Here is a 17,723-nt window from a genome sequence, read left to right on the forward strand (position 1 = left end):
ACAAGCCGAGCTGTCCTGTGACCGTAGCGCGAGTCGCCTGGGGCAGGCCTGGAGCCGGGGTCACCCGGGAGGGCCTGGGGACCACAGAAGCCCCCGCGCACCCCGTGTCCCTCCATCGGTGACCTACAACCTCCATCCTGGCGGGCGGGCTGGGGGCGGGAGGCAAGGGGGACAAGGGGGTCTCCCCAACCTGGGAAGGCAGTGCCTGGCTTTCGCCCCCAAGTCAGCGCCAAGGGTTGCCCCCGCTTGTCCCTCCCGCTCCCCCCCCCACCCTCCCACCTGCTCTTTTTCAAGATCCAGAACCGTCTTTGGGGAGAGAAAGGTGTTGCTCCAGCTGACCCCGCAATGCGCGACCTTTGAGGTGGGCATGTTAGGCCGCGACCCCCCACCTGCCACGTGGAAGGAGGGGGAGGGCCCCATCCTCCCTCCATCACCTGAGGCTGTCAGAGCACCCACTTCTGCTTCCTCAGGCCCAGCAGGGGAGCCCAGGGCCTGCATGCGCCCCCCGGGGCTGTCTCCTGCTTCTCAATGGGAGTGTCTGCGGGGACCCCGTGACCCCACGCCCAGCCAGGCCCTCGGGCCCAGCCGGGTGGACGCGTCCCGAGGCCCACGGTGTCATGGGAGAGCCCACAGAGGGGCCCGGCGGGGGGGACGCAGGCCGTGGCGAGGCTGCCAGGGGGGCTGGGAGGTGTGAAGTCTGCGGCGGAGCACGGGGCCCCGAGAAGCACCCCACAGGCGAGCGCTGGAGCTGCTCAGCACTTGGGGAGCGCACCGAGCACGGCTTTCACATTCACAAGCAGCGGCTGTGCCCCCGGGAAGGTGTCTCGGCTGGAGCCCGGCGCCCCGAGCCCTGGGGCCTGCGTGGGCTCCGTCCACAGGGTGTCACGGCCTGAAGGGAGCGTTGGAGCTTCAGCGCGTCTTGCTCTCTGACCCTTAGAGGCGACGGGGAAACGTGTTGTCTAACAGCGTCCCCAGCCCCCGCCGAGGGGTGCTCCCTGGTGCTCCTCCCTCCCTGAGCCCCCGCAGGGGCGGAGGACGGAGGGCGGGAGGTCAGCTGGCACAGTCAGGGTCGGGGGCATCCTGGAGCTTGGGGGCAGGCGCAGGGCTGCGGAGGGGGCGCATCCCGGGAAGGAGGCCGTGCCAGGGGGAGCGGCGGAGCCGTGAGGAGAGGGGTCTGGTGACGATCTGCATCCTGCATCCTCCTCGCTGAGCCCCAGCCCGCAGCCCCAGGGCTCCCAAGTCCAAAGTCAGGGTGTGAGCAGCGAGGCCGGCGGCGGGGGGGGGGTAGGAGCCACCGGGTCCAGGGTGCCCTGGGCCTCACCCCGCGGGCCGTGTGGGGCTCCTCCTGCCGTGGGCTCCTCAGCGGCCCCGCCAGGGCAGGGGGACTAGGACAGGCGGCGGGGCCAGGCCCCCAGAAGGGCAGGCCTGTGAGGAGGGGCTGGGTTCAGGTGTGGGGTGCGCAGGATGAGGGCGGGGGCCCTGGACGGGGTGAGCGACGCGGGGAGTCGTGGGGAGCCCGGGGAGAGGCTGGGCCGCTGGGCCCGGGAGGGAGGGAGGCGGCCACCAGGCAGGGCCTTCCAGCTTCCCCGAGGGAAGCACGAGGGCAGGGCGCCCCCTCGACAGAGCTGGGCCGCTTCCTCTGCGCCCCCCGCCCCCCAACCCTGGTGCAGCCCTGCGGCCCTACACGGGTTGTGGGGTGACCCTTCCTCCCTCGGCAGGAGGAGAGCAGGCTGTGGGCCTTCAGTGCGGCTCCTCCAGGAGCTCAGATAGCGCCCAGACCTCCAGATGGCGGGGGGGGGGTCGTGGAGAGCCCCGGGGGAGAGCCCTGAGAGCCCTCCGACCGTGAGCGTGGGCAGCAGGTGCACACGCGCACACACACGCAGCCCCACGGGCCAGGCCCAGCCCCGGGGGACACAGCTTTATTCCAGGCGCAGCGGAGGGCTGGCCGCCGGGCCTCACAGCGCGCGGGGGCACAGCCCAGTGACCCGGGGTCGCCGACTCACTGACTCACTCACACCTCAGTGCCCCCCGGGCCCTGGTCCCGACCCTCCGGCATCCCGGGGGGCGGGGTCACACGACCCGGGTCATCTCCGCCCCGCCCCCGGAGTGTGCCCAGCAGCCACAGCGAGTCCCGGGGTCCTCCAGCAGGCGGGGACGTGCCCGTCTCCTAGGCGAGGGTGACGCTGAGAGAGTCCTGGGTCCTGTGGGCCTTGGCAACGGGCACCGAGGCCAACAAAGTAGCCTCCTGGAACTCCTTGGCCATGAAGTAGTAGCCGATGGCGTCCAGACAGCAGTTGGCATCCGAGAGCTTGCCCGTGACGTACAGGGCGTAGCAGAGGGCGGGGGTGGGCCGGCCGGCGGCCGCGTAGACGGTCAGCACCACGTGGAAGGGCAGGAAGCAGAGCACGAACACGGCCAGGTTCGCCCAGACCATGCGGGTGGCCCTCCGGGTGGCTTGCGCCTGGTGCGGCCCGGAGGCCGGGCGCTGGGCCAGCGCGGCGACCACCTGCAGCGAGCAGAAGCCCAGCACGGCCAGCGGCGGGTAGAAGCCCAGCAGCGAGAAGAGCGTGGTGCCGGCGCTCTGCCGGGAGGGGTTCCGGAAGCAGAAGCCGCCCTCCTGCACCCCCAGGGCCCAGCGAAGCACCAGCGAGCTGCCCACCAGCACCCAGAGCGCCGCGCACACGGCCACGGCCTGGCGCGGGGAGCGGAGCCCTCGGGCGCACAGCGGGTGCCGCACGGCCACGTAGCGGTCCACGGCGATGGCGGTGATGAGGCCGATGCTCAGGTACCTGTTGGCCAGGTAGATGCCCTGGGACAGCTGGCAGGACACCGTGTCCGTGGTGTCCTTGAGGGAGTGCAGGAAGAAGGGCAGGGCGCACAGCAGGCACAGGTCGGCCGCCGCCAGGTTGACCATGTAGACGCGGGTCTCCGTCCAGGGCCGCATCCGGCAGCAGAGCACCCAGAGCGCCAGGCCGTTGAGCAGCAGCCCCAGCACCAGCAGCGCGCCCGTGTACGTCTTGTCCACGTTCTCCACCCAGGTCAGGTGCGGGCGGGCGCAGGTGCCGTTAGCGCTCATGGCCCTGGCGCCTGCGGGGGAGAAGCGGGAGTGAGGGGGGCTGCGGGGCGGGGGGAGGAGGGAGGGGTGGGGTGGGGGGCGCCGAGGCCACAGGGCTGCCAGCCCCCGGGGGAAGCAGAGCCCCTTCTCCAGAAATCAGGGCGGCTCCTCCTCCCTCCCTCCCTCCCTCCCTCCCTCCCTCCCTCCCTCTCTCGCTCCCCCCCATCCCTTCCTGAGGGCACAGTGGCCAGGATGCCCCGGGCATCACCCTCCCTCCGGGTGCCCGCACCCCAGCCCTGCACCAGGGGTCCCACCCGGAAGGGCCCCTTGGACCCTCCTGGTCAGAGCCTTGTGGGCAGCCCCGCCCCTTCAGGCCCAGGCCCGAGGCTCCAAGCAGGCCCCGCGTGGCAGCGGGCGTCCCCTGCCCCCGCTGCCATCCAGGCCACCTGAGGCCTGAGCCTCCACCCCCGAGCAGACCCCTCACTCCCCTGCACACGCTGCACAAGGGCTGCGACCAGCCCACCGGGGTCAGGGGGACCGGGGCGGGGCTGTGCCACCCAGGGTGTGGCCTGAGGTCTAGGGATTGGGCTCTGGGGTCCCCCCCAGCTGGCCGAGCCTCGGGCTCCCCAGCATAAGGGGGCGTCGGTGTCACACACGCGGGATCGCGAGCACCTGCACGGGGCCCAGTGTGCCCAGCGCCTGGGACGGCGGGGACTTGCCCACCAGGCCCCACCCTGGTTCCTCTGCCTGGGGGGCCAGGGTGGGAGAGGCCTCCTCCCCGCACCAGGCCCCGGGGCTCCCGCCGACCTTGGGAGCCGCTTGGAAGGGGGGTTGCGGGCGAGGCCTCCCCCCTGCCTCCTCCCCACACAGGAAAGGAAGAAGCGTCTGGAAGCATCAGGTTCATGGGCGCGGGGGCCCACTTCCTGGGCCGCAGTCCCCGGGGCTCTCCGGGCGGCAGCCCAGCAGCCCATTAGCGCAGCAGAGCAGATTTCAGCCGGAAACACCAATATTCCGCCCAATTATCCCATTTCAGCTCTTGGGAACCGCACGTGACCTCCCGCCGCCCCCCAGCTCCAGGCCGCTGAGGACGCTCCCTCTTTTTTTTTTTTTTTTTTTTTTAAGGATTCTGCTTCTCTATCTGTTGTGCGACACCCAGGTTCTGGGGCTCCACAGACCCCCCCAGAGCCCAGGGGGCCCGACCCAGAGACCCTCCCGCCGTGCCCGCCCCCCCGCAGCCCCCCCAGGGGCACACCGGCCCTGCCGGGTGGGCGAGCTGCCCCAGGACGCTCGGGCCCTGCTGGGGACGTCCCGCGATCGCGCAGTCGCCGTGCCGGGCGCTGGGGGGGTCCTTCGGCTGCGGGCCCTGCTGCCCTCCCGAGCTGGGTCGGGGACGGGCCCCCGCACGAGGACCCGTGTCCAGGGCAGGTGCCCCCGCTGGGCTCCCGCTCAGACGTGCGGGTCCCTCACCTCCCCTTGGCTGGGCGCCACGGCCCCACGGCGGGGGCCCGGAGTTTCCTGCTGGGGGGGCTGGGGGGGGCTGGCACCCCGAGCTTCCACTTCCTTCCTGACGGTGAGATCCGTCTGCTCCCCACGGAGTGGCAAGACGCCCTCTTCCCGCCCTAGACCGAGTCCCTGGACAGTGACCCCAAAGGAGCCTGCGGTGGCATCTGGGCAGCTGGCACACGCCACAGCCCCCCCGCCACCCCCTCCCCGGGGCCCGGAGCGCAGCGGGGTGTGCCCGGATGTCTGGGTGCTGCAGGGGCCCCTGGGGCCGGGCACCCGCCCTGAAGTACCCAGGCTGCAGGAGGATGGCCGCGGGACACGCAAGCGTCACGTGACACGGGCCTGTAGCTGTTTTCTACTTTCTCCAAACCTGGTCACAGCTCCCAGGGGGAGGCGGGAGTCCTGATCTCGGGGTACCCCGAGTTACCCTGCATTCGTTGCCCATGCCGGATGCACCCCCTCATCAGGAGGCTCCCCTGAGGTTCCAAACCCGCTCACACTCACCCCCTCTGAGCTCCCGTCACCCCACCCCGAGCCCTCCTCACTCCACCCCGAGCCCCCGACCCCCACCCTGACCCCCTGACCCCACCCCCCAAGCCCCCGACCTACCGCCTCTGACCCCCCACCCACCCGAGCCCGACCTCACCCCTCTGACCCCCTTCACCCACCCCTGAGCCCCTGACCCTCACCCCCTCTGAGCCCCCCTCACCCCACCCCGAGCCCCCGACCCTCACCCCCTCTGAGCCCCCTTCACCCCACCCCCTGAGCCCCCTGACCCTCACCCCCTCTGAGCCCCCCCCAGCACCCCCACCCCCGGCTCCAGGGTTGGTACCGACCAATGGTAGCCCCAGTTCTGCAGCTGAGCTCTCGCCCAGGGCAGCGCTGCTGTCTGGGTTGGGAACATGGGGCGCCCTGCACGACTGCACCCCTGAGGCAGCAGGCCGGCTGACAAGAGCAGAGGGGGTGCTGGGGCTGCCGCCGGGGCAGCTCAGGGCTGCCTGGGGGAGCTTCTGAGAAAGGAAGTGGGGGCCAGCACGGCCTTCCTGCCCACAGAGCTGGCACGCTCGGTGAGACGGAGTCTTCTAGAAACAGCCCAGGGCAGCAAGGCCACACTGCCCCCAGACAGAGAGGGGCCTCCCCAAGGCTGGGCCCCCAGCGGCCGTGCGGTGGTGTCCCCTGCGTCCGGGGCCAGCATCCGGCGGGAAGGCCACAGGCGCCCCTGACCGGTGACCGCGGGGCAGAGACCGCAGAGGCCAGCCTCGCAGGGCCACGCAGGTGACTTCCGCGGCGCACCGCCTCCCTCCCTGCCACCGGCTGCCCCTCCTTGGAAGGGAACCCCCGGCTCCTCCGGGCCACTGGCCCTTCGCCGGCTTAGCGCCCGCACCGTGGGGGCAGGGACCCCGAGTCCCGCGTGCGCCCCACAGGGCCCCCCAGCTTCTCTCCCTGCTCGAGCGCGCCCACCCCTGCCCGTTCACCGAGACCCAGAGCAGGGTGGCCGGGCGGCGCCCAGAGGCCCGGCGGGGGGGGGTCTGGAGGCCGCCCCCCAGCTCCCTGTCCCCCCTCCCCCCATGCTGCCAGCAGCCCACGGTCTGGCTTTCTGGACGGATCTGCCAGGCGTTGGGGCGGTTCTCTGTGCCCTTGGTTCCTGCTCGGGGCTGGGACCCCTGCTTTCAGCCGCGGGGGCTGGCGCAGAGTGGGGCCACGGACCAAGCTGGTTCCTGGCTCCCGGGGCTCCCCGCGGCAGGGCGGCATCGGCCGGGGCGCCCCCGGATCCCAGAGCGGCCGCTCTCCCCCACCTGCACCCCACCCACCCGCGCCGGCCCCTGGCTCCCCGCCTGCCTCGCACCTGCAGAGCCCACGTGGCAGCCCGCGTGCGGAGGCCGCTCCGGCGCTGCCCCGGGTCCTGCCCTGCAGGCCGAAGGGACACTCGCAGCATCCGTGCTGCTGCGCCTTCTAGGGAAGTGAGCGGGGGAGGCTGAGTCACCCGCCGGCAGGACCTGGACGGGGCCCAGGGGCGGGCCCAGGAAGCGCTGCAGACTCCGGGGGCCTCCCTGCCACCCCCCGCGGGACCAGGCCCCCCCCGCCCCGCCCAAGGAGGAAGCCGAGTGCCCAGGAGGAGGGCGGGGGCCCTGGGGACGCGGGCCGGCACCCACCCACCACAGGGGACCCCGGCGGACACCCTCCGCTCTGAGCCCCCTCTACTCCCCGGCCTGCCTCCTCTCTGCAGCCCCCCCGGCCCGCGCCCCATGCGGACGCTGCCAGCCGCCAAGGTGTCTCGTCAGAGGCCGGCCTCAGCTGCCCCCACGCCCCCCCAGGCCCCGCCAGCTGGGCCTGCCCCCCCAGCCCTGACCCCAGGCCCCCTGGCCCCGCCCCCCAGGCCTGCTACCCCTCCCTGCCCCCTAGGCACCCCCAGCCCTACCCCCAGGCCCCTCCAGGCCCCCCCAGCCCTGCCCCCCAGTTCCCCCAGCTCTGCTACCCCTCCCCAACCCCCAGAATCCCCTGGCCCTGCCCCCCCGCCCCCCAGGCCTGCTACCCCTCCCCACCCCCAGGCTCCCCCAGCCCAGCCCCAGGACCCTGTGGACTGGACCAGAGAGGCCCCAGAACCTGGAACCCGTGGGTTGCAAGTCAGGGCCGCCTGCACCCTTGAGAAGGGAGGACCCAAGCCACCGCCGCTGCCACTGGGACACTTTCTGTTCCCCTCTTCCCAGAAACCGGGTGGGTGAAGGAGATTCCTCCCCTCAGGTGGAAGGGCTGGCCAAGAGCCAGGTGAGGGTGCCACTGCGGGGGCGGGGCTCCCACCGGCATCACCCCGCGCCCCCCCTGCCCGCTGCTGCCACACCAGCTGCCGCTCGCTCTCGCCCCCTAGCCACTCGGTGGCCCAGGAGAATGAGGCCCCCCACGTGGAAAGGCTCTGGAGCCCCGCTCCAAACCTGAGCCCCGCGGCCCCACCCTAGTCGCCCCGGCACTGCCCCGTCAGGAGGGCTGCTTCCATCCCGCTGTCCCCGGGCCCTGGGGGCTCCCCTCGGCGTTCAGCCCCAGCCTCCACTCCCCAGAGCGAGGGGACAGTGACACCTTCCTGGCCACGCTGCCCCTTGGCCCTCTCCCGTCTGGCATCGACCCTGTATCCCGGGAAATGGGGTGCAGGGAAGGCCGAGAATGGGCCCCCCCGAGCCCAAGCCCTCGGCCCGGCCCGTGGGGGGCAGCCCCTGACGTGGCGCTGGACGATGGCTGCCTGTTTCCAGAAACTGGCTCAGAAACTGGTCTAGGAAAAAAAAAATAAAAATAAATAAAAATTAAAAAAAAAAAAAAAAGAAACTGGTCTAGGGTGGCAGGAAGAAGCCGCGGTCCCCTGGTCAGACGGGTAGTGCCCTGACATGCTGACACACCCTGGCCAGGGACCTCTCGTGCCATCTGCCGCCAGCCAGCCCATGCCAGGCCCGACGGGCAGGGGCCCCGTGTCGGGGACAAGCCCTCGGGAGCCCTGCAGCCCTGCAGCCCCGGCCCGGCCCCCAGCGTCCCCGGTAAATCCTTCCCCTGGCCCCGAGGAGGCTCTGCTGGGCTGCCCGGGACCCCGCGGCACCGAGGGGCTGCTCAGGCCAGGTGCTCAGGGAACACGTCCACGGCCCCTCCCGACTTGGCCCGAGCAAGGTGAGAAGGGAGCATTGCCAGAGAGAGAAGCCACCAGAGGACCAGTGACGCCGGGCCACTAGGGGACGTGAGGGCATCCTCAGGGGGTCCTGAGGGGTCCTGAGGTCTTGCTGACCTCGGTCGGGCTGCTGCCACTTGTGGCTCCCTAGGTCACATCACAGGGGTGGGCATCATGGGAACAGGGAGCCCGAGGGTAGGTGGGGGCTGCTGTCGGGTCCCCCCAGCCACACCCCTCCGCAGCCACACGCGGGCTCCGCACCAGGCGCCCGGGCACCGCCCTGCCCTGCGCGTCGTCAGCCTGCGCCGTCCCCTCCAGCAGCAGCGCCCGGCCTGCCACAGCCTCTGCCCTGGACGCTCAGGGCGGCTGTCCTCGTCCTCCTCCCACCCCTCGGCTTGTGCTCGGCCGGGCCTTTGGCTCCGGCTGGAAGATGCCTGGGGCATCCGGACCCCGGGGAGGAAGGCGTCCCCACCTGCGGGCTGCCCCACCCCAGCACCCACGCTCACCTGGCGGGGTGGGCCGCAGACCCCCAGGCCCCCCGCCGCCCCAGGAGGGCTCACTCACCCTGTCCTGGGCTGGCTCCTGGAGGGGCTGCCGTCCAGCCTCCCCTGCGGCCCCGGGCCCTCTGGGACCTGCCGGGCAGGGGCAGTGGGGGCGCGCTGGGCCACTGCTCCGGCCACCACGGGTCACAGGTTCCTCCCAGGCGCTTCCCGCTCCTGCCGACCGCGGACTTGCTCCTTTGCCCTGCCAGGCCTCCTTCCCCTTTCTCTGCCTGAGGCTCGCTGACGCTGGCTGGCTCCTCGCCAGGTCCCACGCTTGGTCTCACGCGTTGGATGCTGCCGGCGGGCGCCACCCAGCCTGGGCCCCTGGGCTCGCGGGGCAGGGAGGGTGGGCCTGGGCTAGCGCGGGGACCTGCCCCCTCCCCCTCGGGGGGCTGCTGCCCCACCTGCTGAGAATGTGCTGCTGAGAGCAGCAGCTCACCCGGTCTGCAAGTCACTGGTGAATGTCCGGCAGCCCTTGTCCGTGGAGCAGGACACGAAGGGGTAGAGACAGGAAAGGGGCCACGAGAGGCAGACGGGAGGATGCTGGGCGCCCAGGAAGGGAGAATCCCAGACTACAAGTGCACCGCCACACGGTTTGTCCCTGTCGGACGAGCTGCCTCCCAGCATTTGATGGCCCCCCCCGCCCCCCGCCCCCGTGGGGAAATGCCTGGACGTCATCCGTGGGTGTTCAACAAGGTACGAGCCCCAGTGGCGGGGCCCTGCCGTCCTGCAACGTCAGAGATGCCTTCCCCCTGCCCCGACTCCTGCTTCCGGGAGCCTGTGCCGGACAGACCAGTGAGCGGAGCCTGGAGAGGCCGTCCCTCATCCCAGTCCCTCATCCCTGTCCCTCGTCCCTGTCCCTCGTCCCTCGCAGCGCGGGGCCAGCACAGCCCAGAATCCACTCAGGGGGCGCCCGAGGGCCCTGCGTGCGAGATGCCTGCCGTCCACACCGCAGGGCACCAGGAAGTCGCACAAAGGAAGGCGGGATAACCCCTGATGCTAAGCACTTTGCTCGGGCAGATGCCCCCCTGCCCCCCCCTCCCAGAGAGCGCGGGTGCGCCTCCAGGCTGCAAGGCTCCCAGCAGCTTCTTTCTTCGCAAATGGAAGGAAGAGCCTTAAAGTGGCCTTAAAGTAAAGGATTAGCCACGGGGAGCAGGTGGGGGGCTGCGGAGCCTAGACTAGAGCTTAGACTTCTACATACAGGGATGAACCTTGCTTTGCAGATCGGGCTTTAGAGCCACATGGACACGTGGCTCGGGGGTGGCAGAGCACTGTCCTTCGCGTGTGTTTGTTTTCTCAACCTTTATCTTTTTTTCACGCTGACATTTTGATGATGACGTGATGTCTGGCACTTGCCCCGAAATATTCCAAGCTGGTAGATGGAGCGCAGGGGAATCGGTGCCGGTCATCGTGGGCACGTGGGGTCATCCCCGTCCTATTTCTGTTTGAAAATGCCCAAAATAAAAAGGGTTAAAAAGGGATGGCCACACGCCCCATAAACAGCAAGGAAAGGCCATCTGGGGCTTTTCTCTCGAGCCCACGGTAGTGTAGGAGCAGGGCGTCCTCGGGTCCTGGGGCAGGAGAAATCCCTGAGAGACGGGCGGGCCGCGGGGAAGCCCAGCAGGGGCCCCCAGGAGGGGCTCCCGATGGAGGGTGGCCCCGACGCGCACACGTTCACGCACGCACGGTGCCGCGGACCTGAATTAAGGACAGCCCTTTCAGAACGGGGCTGGCAGCGGGCAGGGACCCCACGGCCGGAGGCCGACCCCACGGGCGGGGAGAAGGGTCCCGGCCCACAGCCCGGCAGCGAGAGGCGGCCCAGCCGTGGGTCGCGTTGGCGATTTCCTTCTAGACGCGGACTTTCTTGTGGTTTGCACCAAAGCCTGGTCTGCGGCCCACGGCGCCTACGTTGTAGCCCTGCGTGTGGAGGGGGCGCCCGAAGGAAGACGCCCGGCCCGTGGGGTGCCCATCGGCGCCCCTACCCCTGCACCGGAGGCACCTGTGTGCCGGCCCGGAATCCTTTCAGCTTCCACAAGGTGTAAGACGCAGGACCGTGCATGCACTGGGCGTCCTCCTCCCTGTTTCCCGTCCTAACCTGGGCCCAACTAAAACTCTTCTAGAAGCTCCGAAGTTCATCTTGCATTTCCCCCCACGTGCTCCGCGGCCCTGCCCTCCTCTCCGGAGCTCTGCAGCCTGTCTCTCCGCCACCCACAGCGCGCCCCGCTCTCACAGCCCGTGCCCCCCAGAGCCCCGCCTCTGCTGTCCGCTCCCCAGCCGTCCTGCAGGGGCGCCCCACTGCACCCCACCGCCGGCAGCCGCCCCGCACCGCGCCCCGGCCAGGCCCGGCCTCCTCTGGGGGTCAGGGTTGCACCTCACGGGGTTGCACTACAGGGTCGTGGAGACCCCCCACGGCCCGGCAGCCAGAGGCACAGCCTGAGTGGGGGACCGCCCCTCCCCCGTGGTCCCCGCCCTGTGCGGAGCCCTGCTGGAGTCCGCGATGGCTCGGGCCTCAGATCCTCCTGAAGGAGGGGTCTTCGCGGAGTCCAGTTCCTCAAGCCCCCCTAGTGCTCAGCCACTGAGGGCTGGGTCCCCCCACGGTCAGACCACAGACCCAGCAGGCACCTAACGGGCAGCATTTTACTGGACCCCCAGCGGCATTCAGGACAGTTCTTCATTTTTAAGTGTTTTAATAAAATATTACATCAAAATGTACAGCCACGGACACATCCACAAGTAAGGAGTGGGGCTTCCAGTGGCCCCCGCATCCGCCCAAGTTCTGAAACCCTCTCACAGCGACCTCCCGATGCGGGCACCCAGCCACGGGCTTTTTGGGCTCCAAGGGGGCACACTTGCCCCGTCCTCCGTGGCCCCTCCCTCCACACCTGTTTCCTCCACTTGGGTCCCTAAATTGGGGTTTGTGGGACTTGGTTCTAGACCCTTTTCTTGCCCCAACACACACTCTCCATAAGCAGGCCCACCCACTCCTGCTTGTTCAACAATCGCCTTTACGCCCACGCCCCCACCTGCCAGCTCCAGCCAGGCCTCCGGACCACGCGTGGCGCTGCCTCCGGGCATCTTCTCTTGGCGCCCTCCAAGAGCCCCAAGTGCCGCGCGTCCAAAGCTGACAACATCCCCCTTCGGCCAACGGCCCGGTCTAACTCTACTCTTCCTCGGGAGTCCCCATCTCAGGGAATCATCCTCCTTGCTCCCCGACCGGATACCTGACTGCCGCTCCTGACGCTCCGTCTCTCCTCCCCTTCTTTCCCCCTCCCTTCTACATCCAATGAGTCATCAGTAAGTTAGATACGAATATTGTACACCCAATAGCAACCACTGGAAAAATAAAGCGTCACAGAAAATTAAGCCAATAGAAGAGACAAATGGAATACAGAACAAGACATGCAGTCCAAGAGGGAGAAGAGGGTACGAAGAATAGATGAGATAAATAGAAGACAAATGCGAGACGGTGGTTTAACCCAACCATACCCACACTTACATTAAATTGGTCTAATGGTCCGACTAAAAGGCAAAGATTTTTCAAACTGGATCAAAGAAGCAAAAAGCAACGATCTACTGTCAAATGACACATACTTTAAATATAAAGGTCGGTTAAAAAAGTAAACAAAATGAAAACATGGAAAAATAAAATGCAAACACTAATCTCGAGGAAGCTGGAATGAGTAAATTAATATCAAACTTTTTTTTTTTAAGATTTTACTTATTTATTCATGAGAGAGGCAGAGACACAGGCAGAGGGAGAAGCAGGCTCCCTGCAGGAGGCCTGATGTGGGACTCGATCCCTGGACCCGGGGTCACGCCCTGAGCCGAAGGCAGATGCTCAACCGCTGAGCCCCCCGGGTGTCCCCAAAGTTAACTTCCATATAGGGAATATAAAGGAACATTTCATAACAATAAAAGGATCAAATTGTCAAGAGTGTCTAACAGTTCTAAATGTGTATTACCTCATAACAGAGATTCAAAATATGTGAAGTAAGTTCATAGAACTAGCAGGATAGGGAAACCCACAACAACGATGGAAAAAAAAAAACGATTTTTTTTTTTTTTTTTTTACGATGGGTTATTTTGACCATCTCTCAGTAACTACGGGAAAACTGATAAGGATAAAACTGACTTGAACATCAGTCAACTTATCCAAGCTGATGCTTAGAGACCAGTTGCCCAACAACAGCAGAATACATATTTTTTTCAAGTACATGTGCAAACATTCTCCAAAATAGGCCATATGCTAGGCCACAAGATATGTCTCAAGACAATTAAAGGAATTAAATCATACGGAATATGTTTTCTAAATACAACACAATTAGAAATAACAAAAATATATCTAAAGAGTGCCCAAATATTTGGAACTTAAACAACATAATTATAATTAACTCAAGGGTCAAATACATAATCAAAGGGAAACTAGCGAATATTTTGAATTAAATGATAATGAGAGCACAACATATCAATATTTGTGAGATTAAAGCTAATGGAATGTTTCATGGAAATTTTGTAGCTTTGAGTGTTTATATTGGACAGAAAAAAGGCCTAAAATCATTGATCTAAGATTCCACTTGGGGAACCTAGGAGAAAAACAACAACAAATTAAACCTAAGTAGGTAGAAGGAAGAAAATAAGGAAAAGTGGAAATTTAATATAATGCAAAAATAACATAGATAAAACCAATAAAATGAAAGTTCTTTTTTAAAAAAGATTTTATTTATTTATTCATGAGACACAGAGAGAGAGAGAGAGAGAGAGAGAGGCAGAGACAGGCAGAGGGAGAAGCAGGCTCCATGCAGGGAGCCCGAAGCGGGACTCGATCCCGGGACCCCAGGATCACACCCTGGGCTGAAGGTGGCGCTAAACCACTGGGCCACCCAGGCGTCCCCCAAAGTTGTTGAATTCTTAATTTAAAACCTTTCCACAAAGAAAACTTATGACCAGATGGTGTCACTGGTGAATCCTATCAAACATTTAAGAATAAAATAATATCAACCCTAAACACTCTCAGAAAATATAGAAGGAGAACACTTCTCAACTCATTTTCAAAGGCAAGCTTTACCTTCATTCCAAAACTAGACAAAGCTTTTCAAGAAAGGAAAAATAAAGGTCAGTATGAACATAGATACAAAAATCCTTAATAGGATATTAACCAACGGAATCGAGCGATATACAAAACAAATAATACATCACAAGCAAGTAGTCCAAGAACGTAAGATTTTCCACATTACAATGTCAGCCAGTAGAACGGACTACCTTAATAAAATAAAGGGAGTATTTATATAATCCTCTCAAGAGATTCCAAAAAAAATTCATTGATAAAAATTCAGCACCTGTGTATGATAGAGACTCTCAGCAAACTAGGAATAGAAGGAAGTTGCCTCAGTCTGACAAAGGGCATCTACAGAAAAAGATCATACCTAATGGTGAAAGATTGAATGCTTTCCCGCTGTGATCGGGGACAAGGACAGTGGCTCTCACCACTTTTATTCAAAATGGTACTGGAGGTCCTAACCAGCAGAAATAAGGTGAGAAAAAAACGCATTCTGATGAGGTAGAAACAGAACTTTCTATTTTCACATATGACATAATTGTGTATGTAGAAAACCCTAAGGAATTTACCCAAAACCCAAACAAAAACAAAAACAAAACCCGATCCCAAAACTATAAACTAATAAGTGAAGTAGCAACGTTATAGAACACAAAATTAATATACAAAAAAATGTGTTTCTATATACTGGCAACAAACTGGAAGAATGAAACAAAATACAGTATCGTTTTGCAAGTGTCAACAACCAAAGTAGTTAAGAATAAGTGTAGGGGCCAGGTGGGTGGCTCAGCGGTTGAGCGTCTGCCTTTAGCCCAGGGCGTGATCCTGGAGACCTGGGATCGAGTCCTGCGACGGGCTCCCTGCATGGAGCCTGCTTCTCCAACTCTGCCTGTGTCTCTTGTGAATATATAAATAAAATCTTTTTTTAAAAAAAAGACTAAGTGCAAAATGTCTATGCTCAAAGCTACAAACTATCGCTGGGAGAAATTAAGGACATCAAAAAAAAAAAAAAGGACAGGTATACCACGTTCATGGATTGGAGGGGATGGATTGTCATGTGGATCTACCTGGTCGATCTGATGATGCATCAAGCATCACGTTCTGCGAGTCGTGCCTGCCAACTCTACCTCAACCCTGACCCCTTCTCTCCACCTCTACCACCTTCCGTCTGGCCGGGACGCCGTCATCTCTCCCTTGATGTCTGCATCCGCCTTCTGTGTGGTCCCCCCCAACCAGAGACTTTGACCAGAGAGAGAGGTCATATATGCACACATCAGACTGCTTAAAACCGTGCCAGGGCTCCCTACCACCCAGACGTAATACCCAAGCTCCTCAGTGGACCTCAAGGCCCTCACCGACCTTCCCAGCCTCAGCTCCTGCCACATCTTCTGAGCCTACTCCCCACACTGTAGGCGCGGGGAGCTTCTTTCCATTCCCTGAGTGTGCGCGGCTCCTCTGCCAGCCCCTGCCCTGCACTGCCGACCCCAGGCTGGTCAAGGACCACTCCGTGTCATCTATCCGTCACCATCGGGACTATCCAGGTGACCTGTGTGCAGACAGTCCTCCCTAATGGATCGTGTGTGCTTCAAGGGCAGGGGTGCCGGGCCTCTTGGCCACACCCATCGCACCCCACGCACACTCCTGGAGGAGCTTCAGAATGAACAGGGGGAGCAGGGCAGAGAGCGATGTGTCGATGCTGATGGGTCTTCACAATGGGGTGTGGTGGATGAGGGATGAGAGCACATCAATGGGATCACAGACACACACACACAGTCACAGCACCCCAACATCACATCTGTCCAGGCCCTAGGAACCCACTGGGGACCAGCGCTGACCCCTAATAGAACAGCCAGCCCAGCCAAAGCCAGGACTGTCACCTTGTCCGTCAGCCTCCCCTCCTGGGTGATTTGTGAGGGGACAGGCAGCTGAGGTCCTGTGGGGGGCGGGGAAGGAGAGCATGGGGTGAGGGGGGCTTTAGGTAACTGTGCACAAGCGTGGTGACAAAACCTCCGTGCCCGGTGTTCCCAGGACCCTGGAGGAGCAGGCTCCCAGCCCAGACTCGACCACACTGTCTGCTGGGATCAGAGGGTCCCAGCGAGGGCCCCGCATCTCAGGTCCCCTGGACGGGGACTGGGCCTCAGAGCTGCAGGGCCGAGGACTCCTGGGGGCTGGGACACCCAGCCTCATCCTCAAAACCAGCAAAGACCATCTTGATGGAGGCACCCTGTTCAAGGCCTTGCACTGGGGTCCCCCAAACCCCAGTGTCCCCAGGAAAAAAAGTGACTCCTGTATTCATTTCAAAAGGCGGCACATCTAGCTTCAATCTGTTAAGTATCAGAGAAGAAAAAAAAGGGGGGGGGGCTAGTCAAACCAAAGATGCAGGCATGGGGCGCTGAGCGAGTGATGATTAACGGAGACAGAGAGGAAGCGGCCTGGAGCATCCAAGAACCCACTTGAGGCCCACTGGGCCCTGCCCCGGCCAGGCCCCCTCCCTACCGCACTCAGGGCTCCAGGATCTCGATACTCACCCCGGAACCCCTGCCACCCCAAGGCTGACCCAGGCCTGGGGGAGGGGGCAGGCGAAGCTGAGGAGAGCAGACCTGGGCCCAGGGCTGGGCAGGACGCGGCTCCCGAGGGGAGGGCACAGGCCACCTGGCTGAGCGGAAGTGGTAATGAGAAGGAACCTGAACAGGTGGCACAGGGCAAAGTCTGCCGGGAAGGCTGGAAAGGTGCTGCTCCCAGCGGCACACACCCGAGCCTGCACACGTGGGTCAGCCGGGGCCGTCCGACACAGGACGGTGGCCCTTCGCCCTACAGTCCCCGCCGGCAGGTGCAGAGCCGGGACGCCCCTGGTGTGGCCACCACTGCTGCGGGGGCCCCTGGAGCCTCCAGTCCGTGCGGGTCAGCAGAGGGGAGGGGGGAGGCTGCCGTGGGCCGGCCCGGAGCCCGTGGGCTCTGTGGTCTGCAGCCCCCACTGGGCCCGGCGGATCCTGCACGGGGCTGGGGGGCACCAGGCCAGACCTGAGAATAGGGGCGGCGGCTGGGGGCCTCTGAGGTGCGGGGGCCTGCCGCAGGTGGGAGGTGGCACAGGTCGGTTTCCCGTCGCTCCCCCTCCGCAGGACGAGCCGGGCTGTGCCAGGCCAAGGACTCCAGGGCAGAGCCATTGCCCGGGCACTGAGGCCCAGGGAACACAGGCTGCCTGGAGATCGCTGCGCCCCAAGGTGGTGCCGCCTGCGGGGGATGGGGGCAGCCCGAGCATGCCCGGGGCAGCATGTGCTTCAGCTGGGCTCCCTCCTGCCGGGGCCCCGGGGGCCTCAGGGATCGGCTGGGTAGTGGCGTGGACTGGAGGCTGCGGCCAGGAGGGTGCAGGCGGGGGCACCCTCAGCTCCGTCCAGCGCGGGGGCCATGGCCTGTGCCCCACTGCCCTAGCCCAGTCCTGGAAGCCCCGCTGGTGGCCAGCTGCCTCCCTGTCCCCGAGGCCCTCCCCCATCCTCCACTCCACCCCAGAGAGTGGTCACAGCCAGGCCACTCCTGCAGCAGCTCCAGCTTGTCCCCGCCCTTTGCCCCGGAGGCCATCCTGGCTTCTGGAGTTCCAGGGGAAGGGGGTGGGGCAGCGAGCCAGTGAGCGAGCAATCAGGGCAGTGGCCTGGTGACCCGGAGATGCGGAGATGGCGGAGATGAGCGCCTAGTGCGTGCATCCAGCTGGTTGGGGGCCCGGAGGCCTGCAGGGATGCGTCCTCCCACGTCAGGAGCAAAGGACTGCACCTGGACCTCCAGGGCTCTCCTGGGCACCCAGGGGGGCGGGGGGAGGCGGGGCACCAGCGTGGCCAGGGAGGGTCATGACCCACGCCAGCTGGCCCACCTGGGCCCTTCCTCCTGCTCCTGCACTGGGGCACGCGCCACCCCAAACCTCTCGGCCCCGCT

At 64.2% G+C, this 17,723-nt stretch overlaps 1 protein-coding gene across 2 annotated transcripts; it reads right to left on the bottom strand.

The window, feature by feature from the left end:
- Positions 1-1,912: 1,912 nt before the first annotated feature.
- GPR35 (G protein-coupled receptor 35) lies at positions 1,913-16,618 on the bottom strand. 2 transcript variants are annotated; one of them, XM_055299948.1, is made up of 2 exons: positions 16,328-16,618; positions 1,913-3,087 (listed from the first exon to the last, which is right to left on the bottom strand). In XM_055299948.1, exon 2 carries the CDS (start codon positions 3,074-3,076, stop codon positions 2,168-2,170), a length of 909 nt encoding a protein of 302 aa, XP_055155923.1. In that variant the 5' UTR covers positions 3,077-3,087; positions 16,328-16,618; the 3' UTR covers positions 1,913-2,167. The 2 variants fall into 2 exon arrangements, with proteins under 2 accessions (XP_055155923.1, XP_055155922.1); XM_055299947.1 differs by lacking the exon at positions 16,328-16,618 and adding an exon at positions 6,405-6,509.
- Positions 16,619-17,723: the final 1,105 nt, after the last annotated feature.

This window comes from Nyctereutes procyonoides, unplaced genomic scaffold (genome assembly GCF_905146905.1).
Source record: "Nyctereutes procyonoides isolate TBG_1078 unplaced genomic scaffold, NYPRO_anot_genome, whole genome shotgun sequence".
Taxonomy (NCBI): domain Eukaryota; kingdom Metazoa; phylum Chordata; class Mammalia; order Carnivora; family Canidae; genus Nyctereutes; species Nyctereutes procyonoides.

What these genes read in the sequence shown, in the direction of transcription:
- GPR35 (XM_055299948.1), bottom strand. Translation starts at nt 3,076, where the DNA reads ATGAGCGCTAACGGCACCTGCGCCCGCCCGCACCTGACCTGGGTGGAG.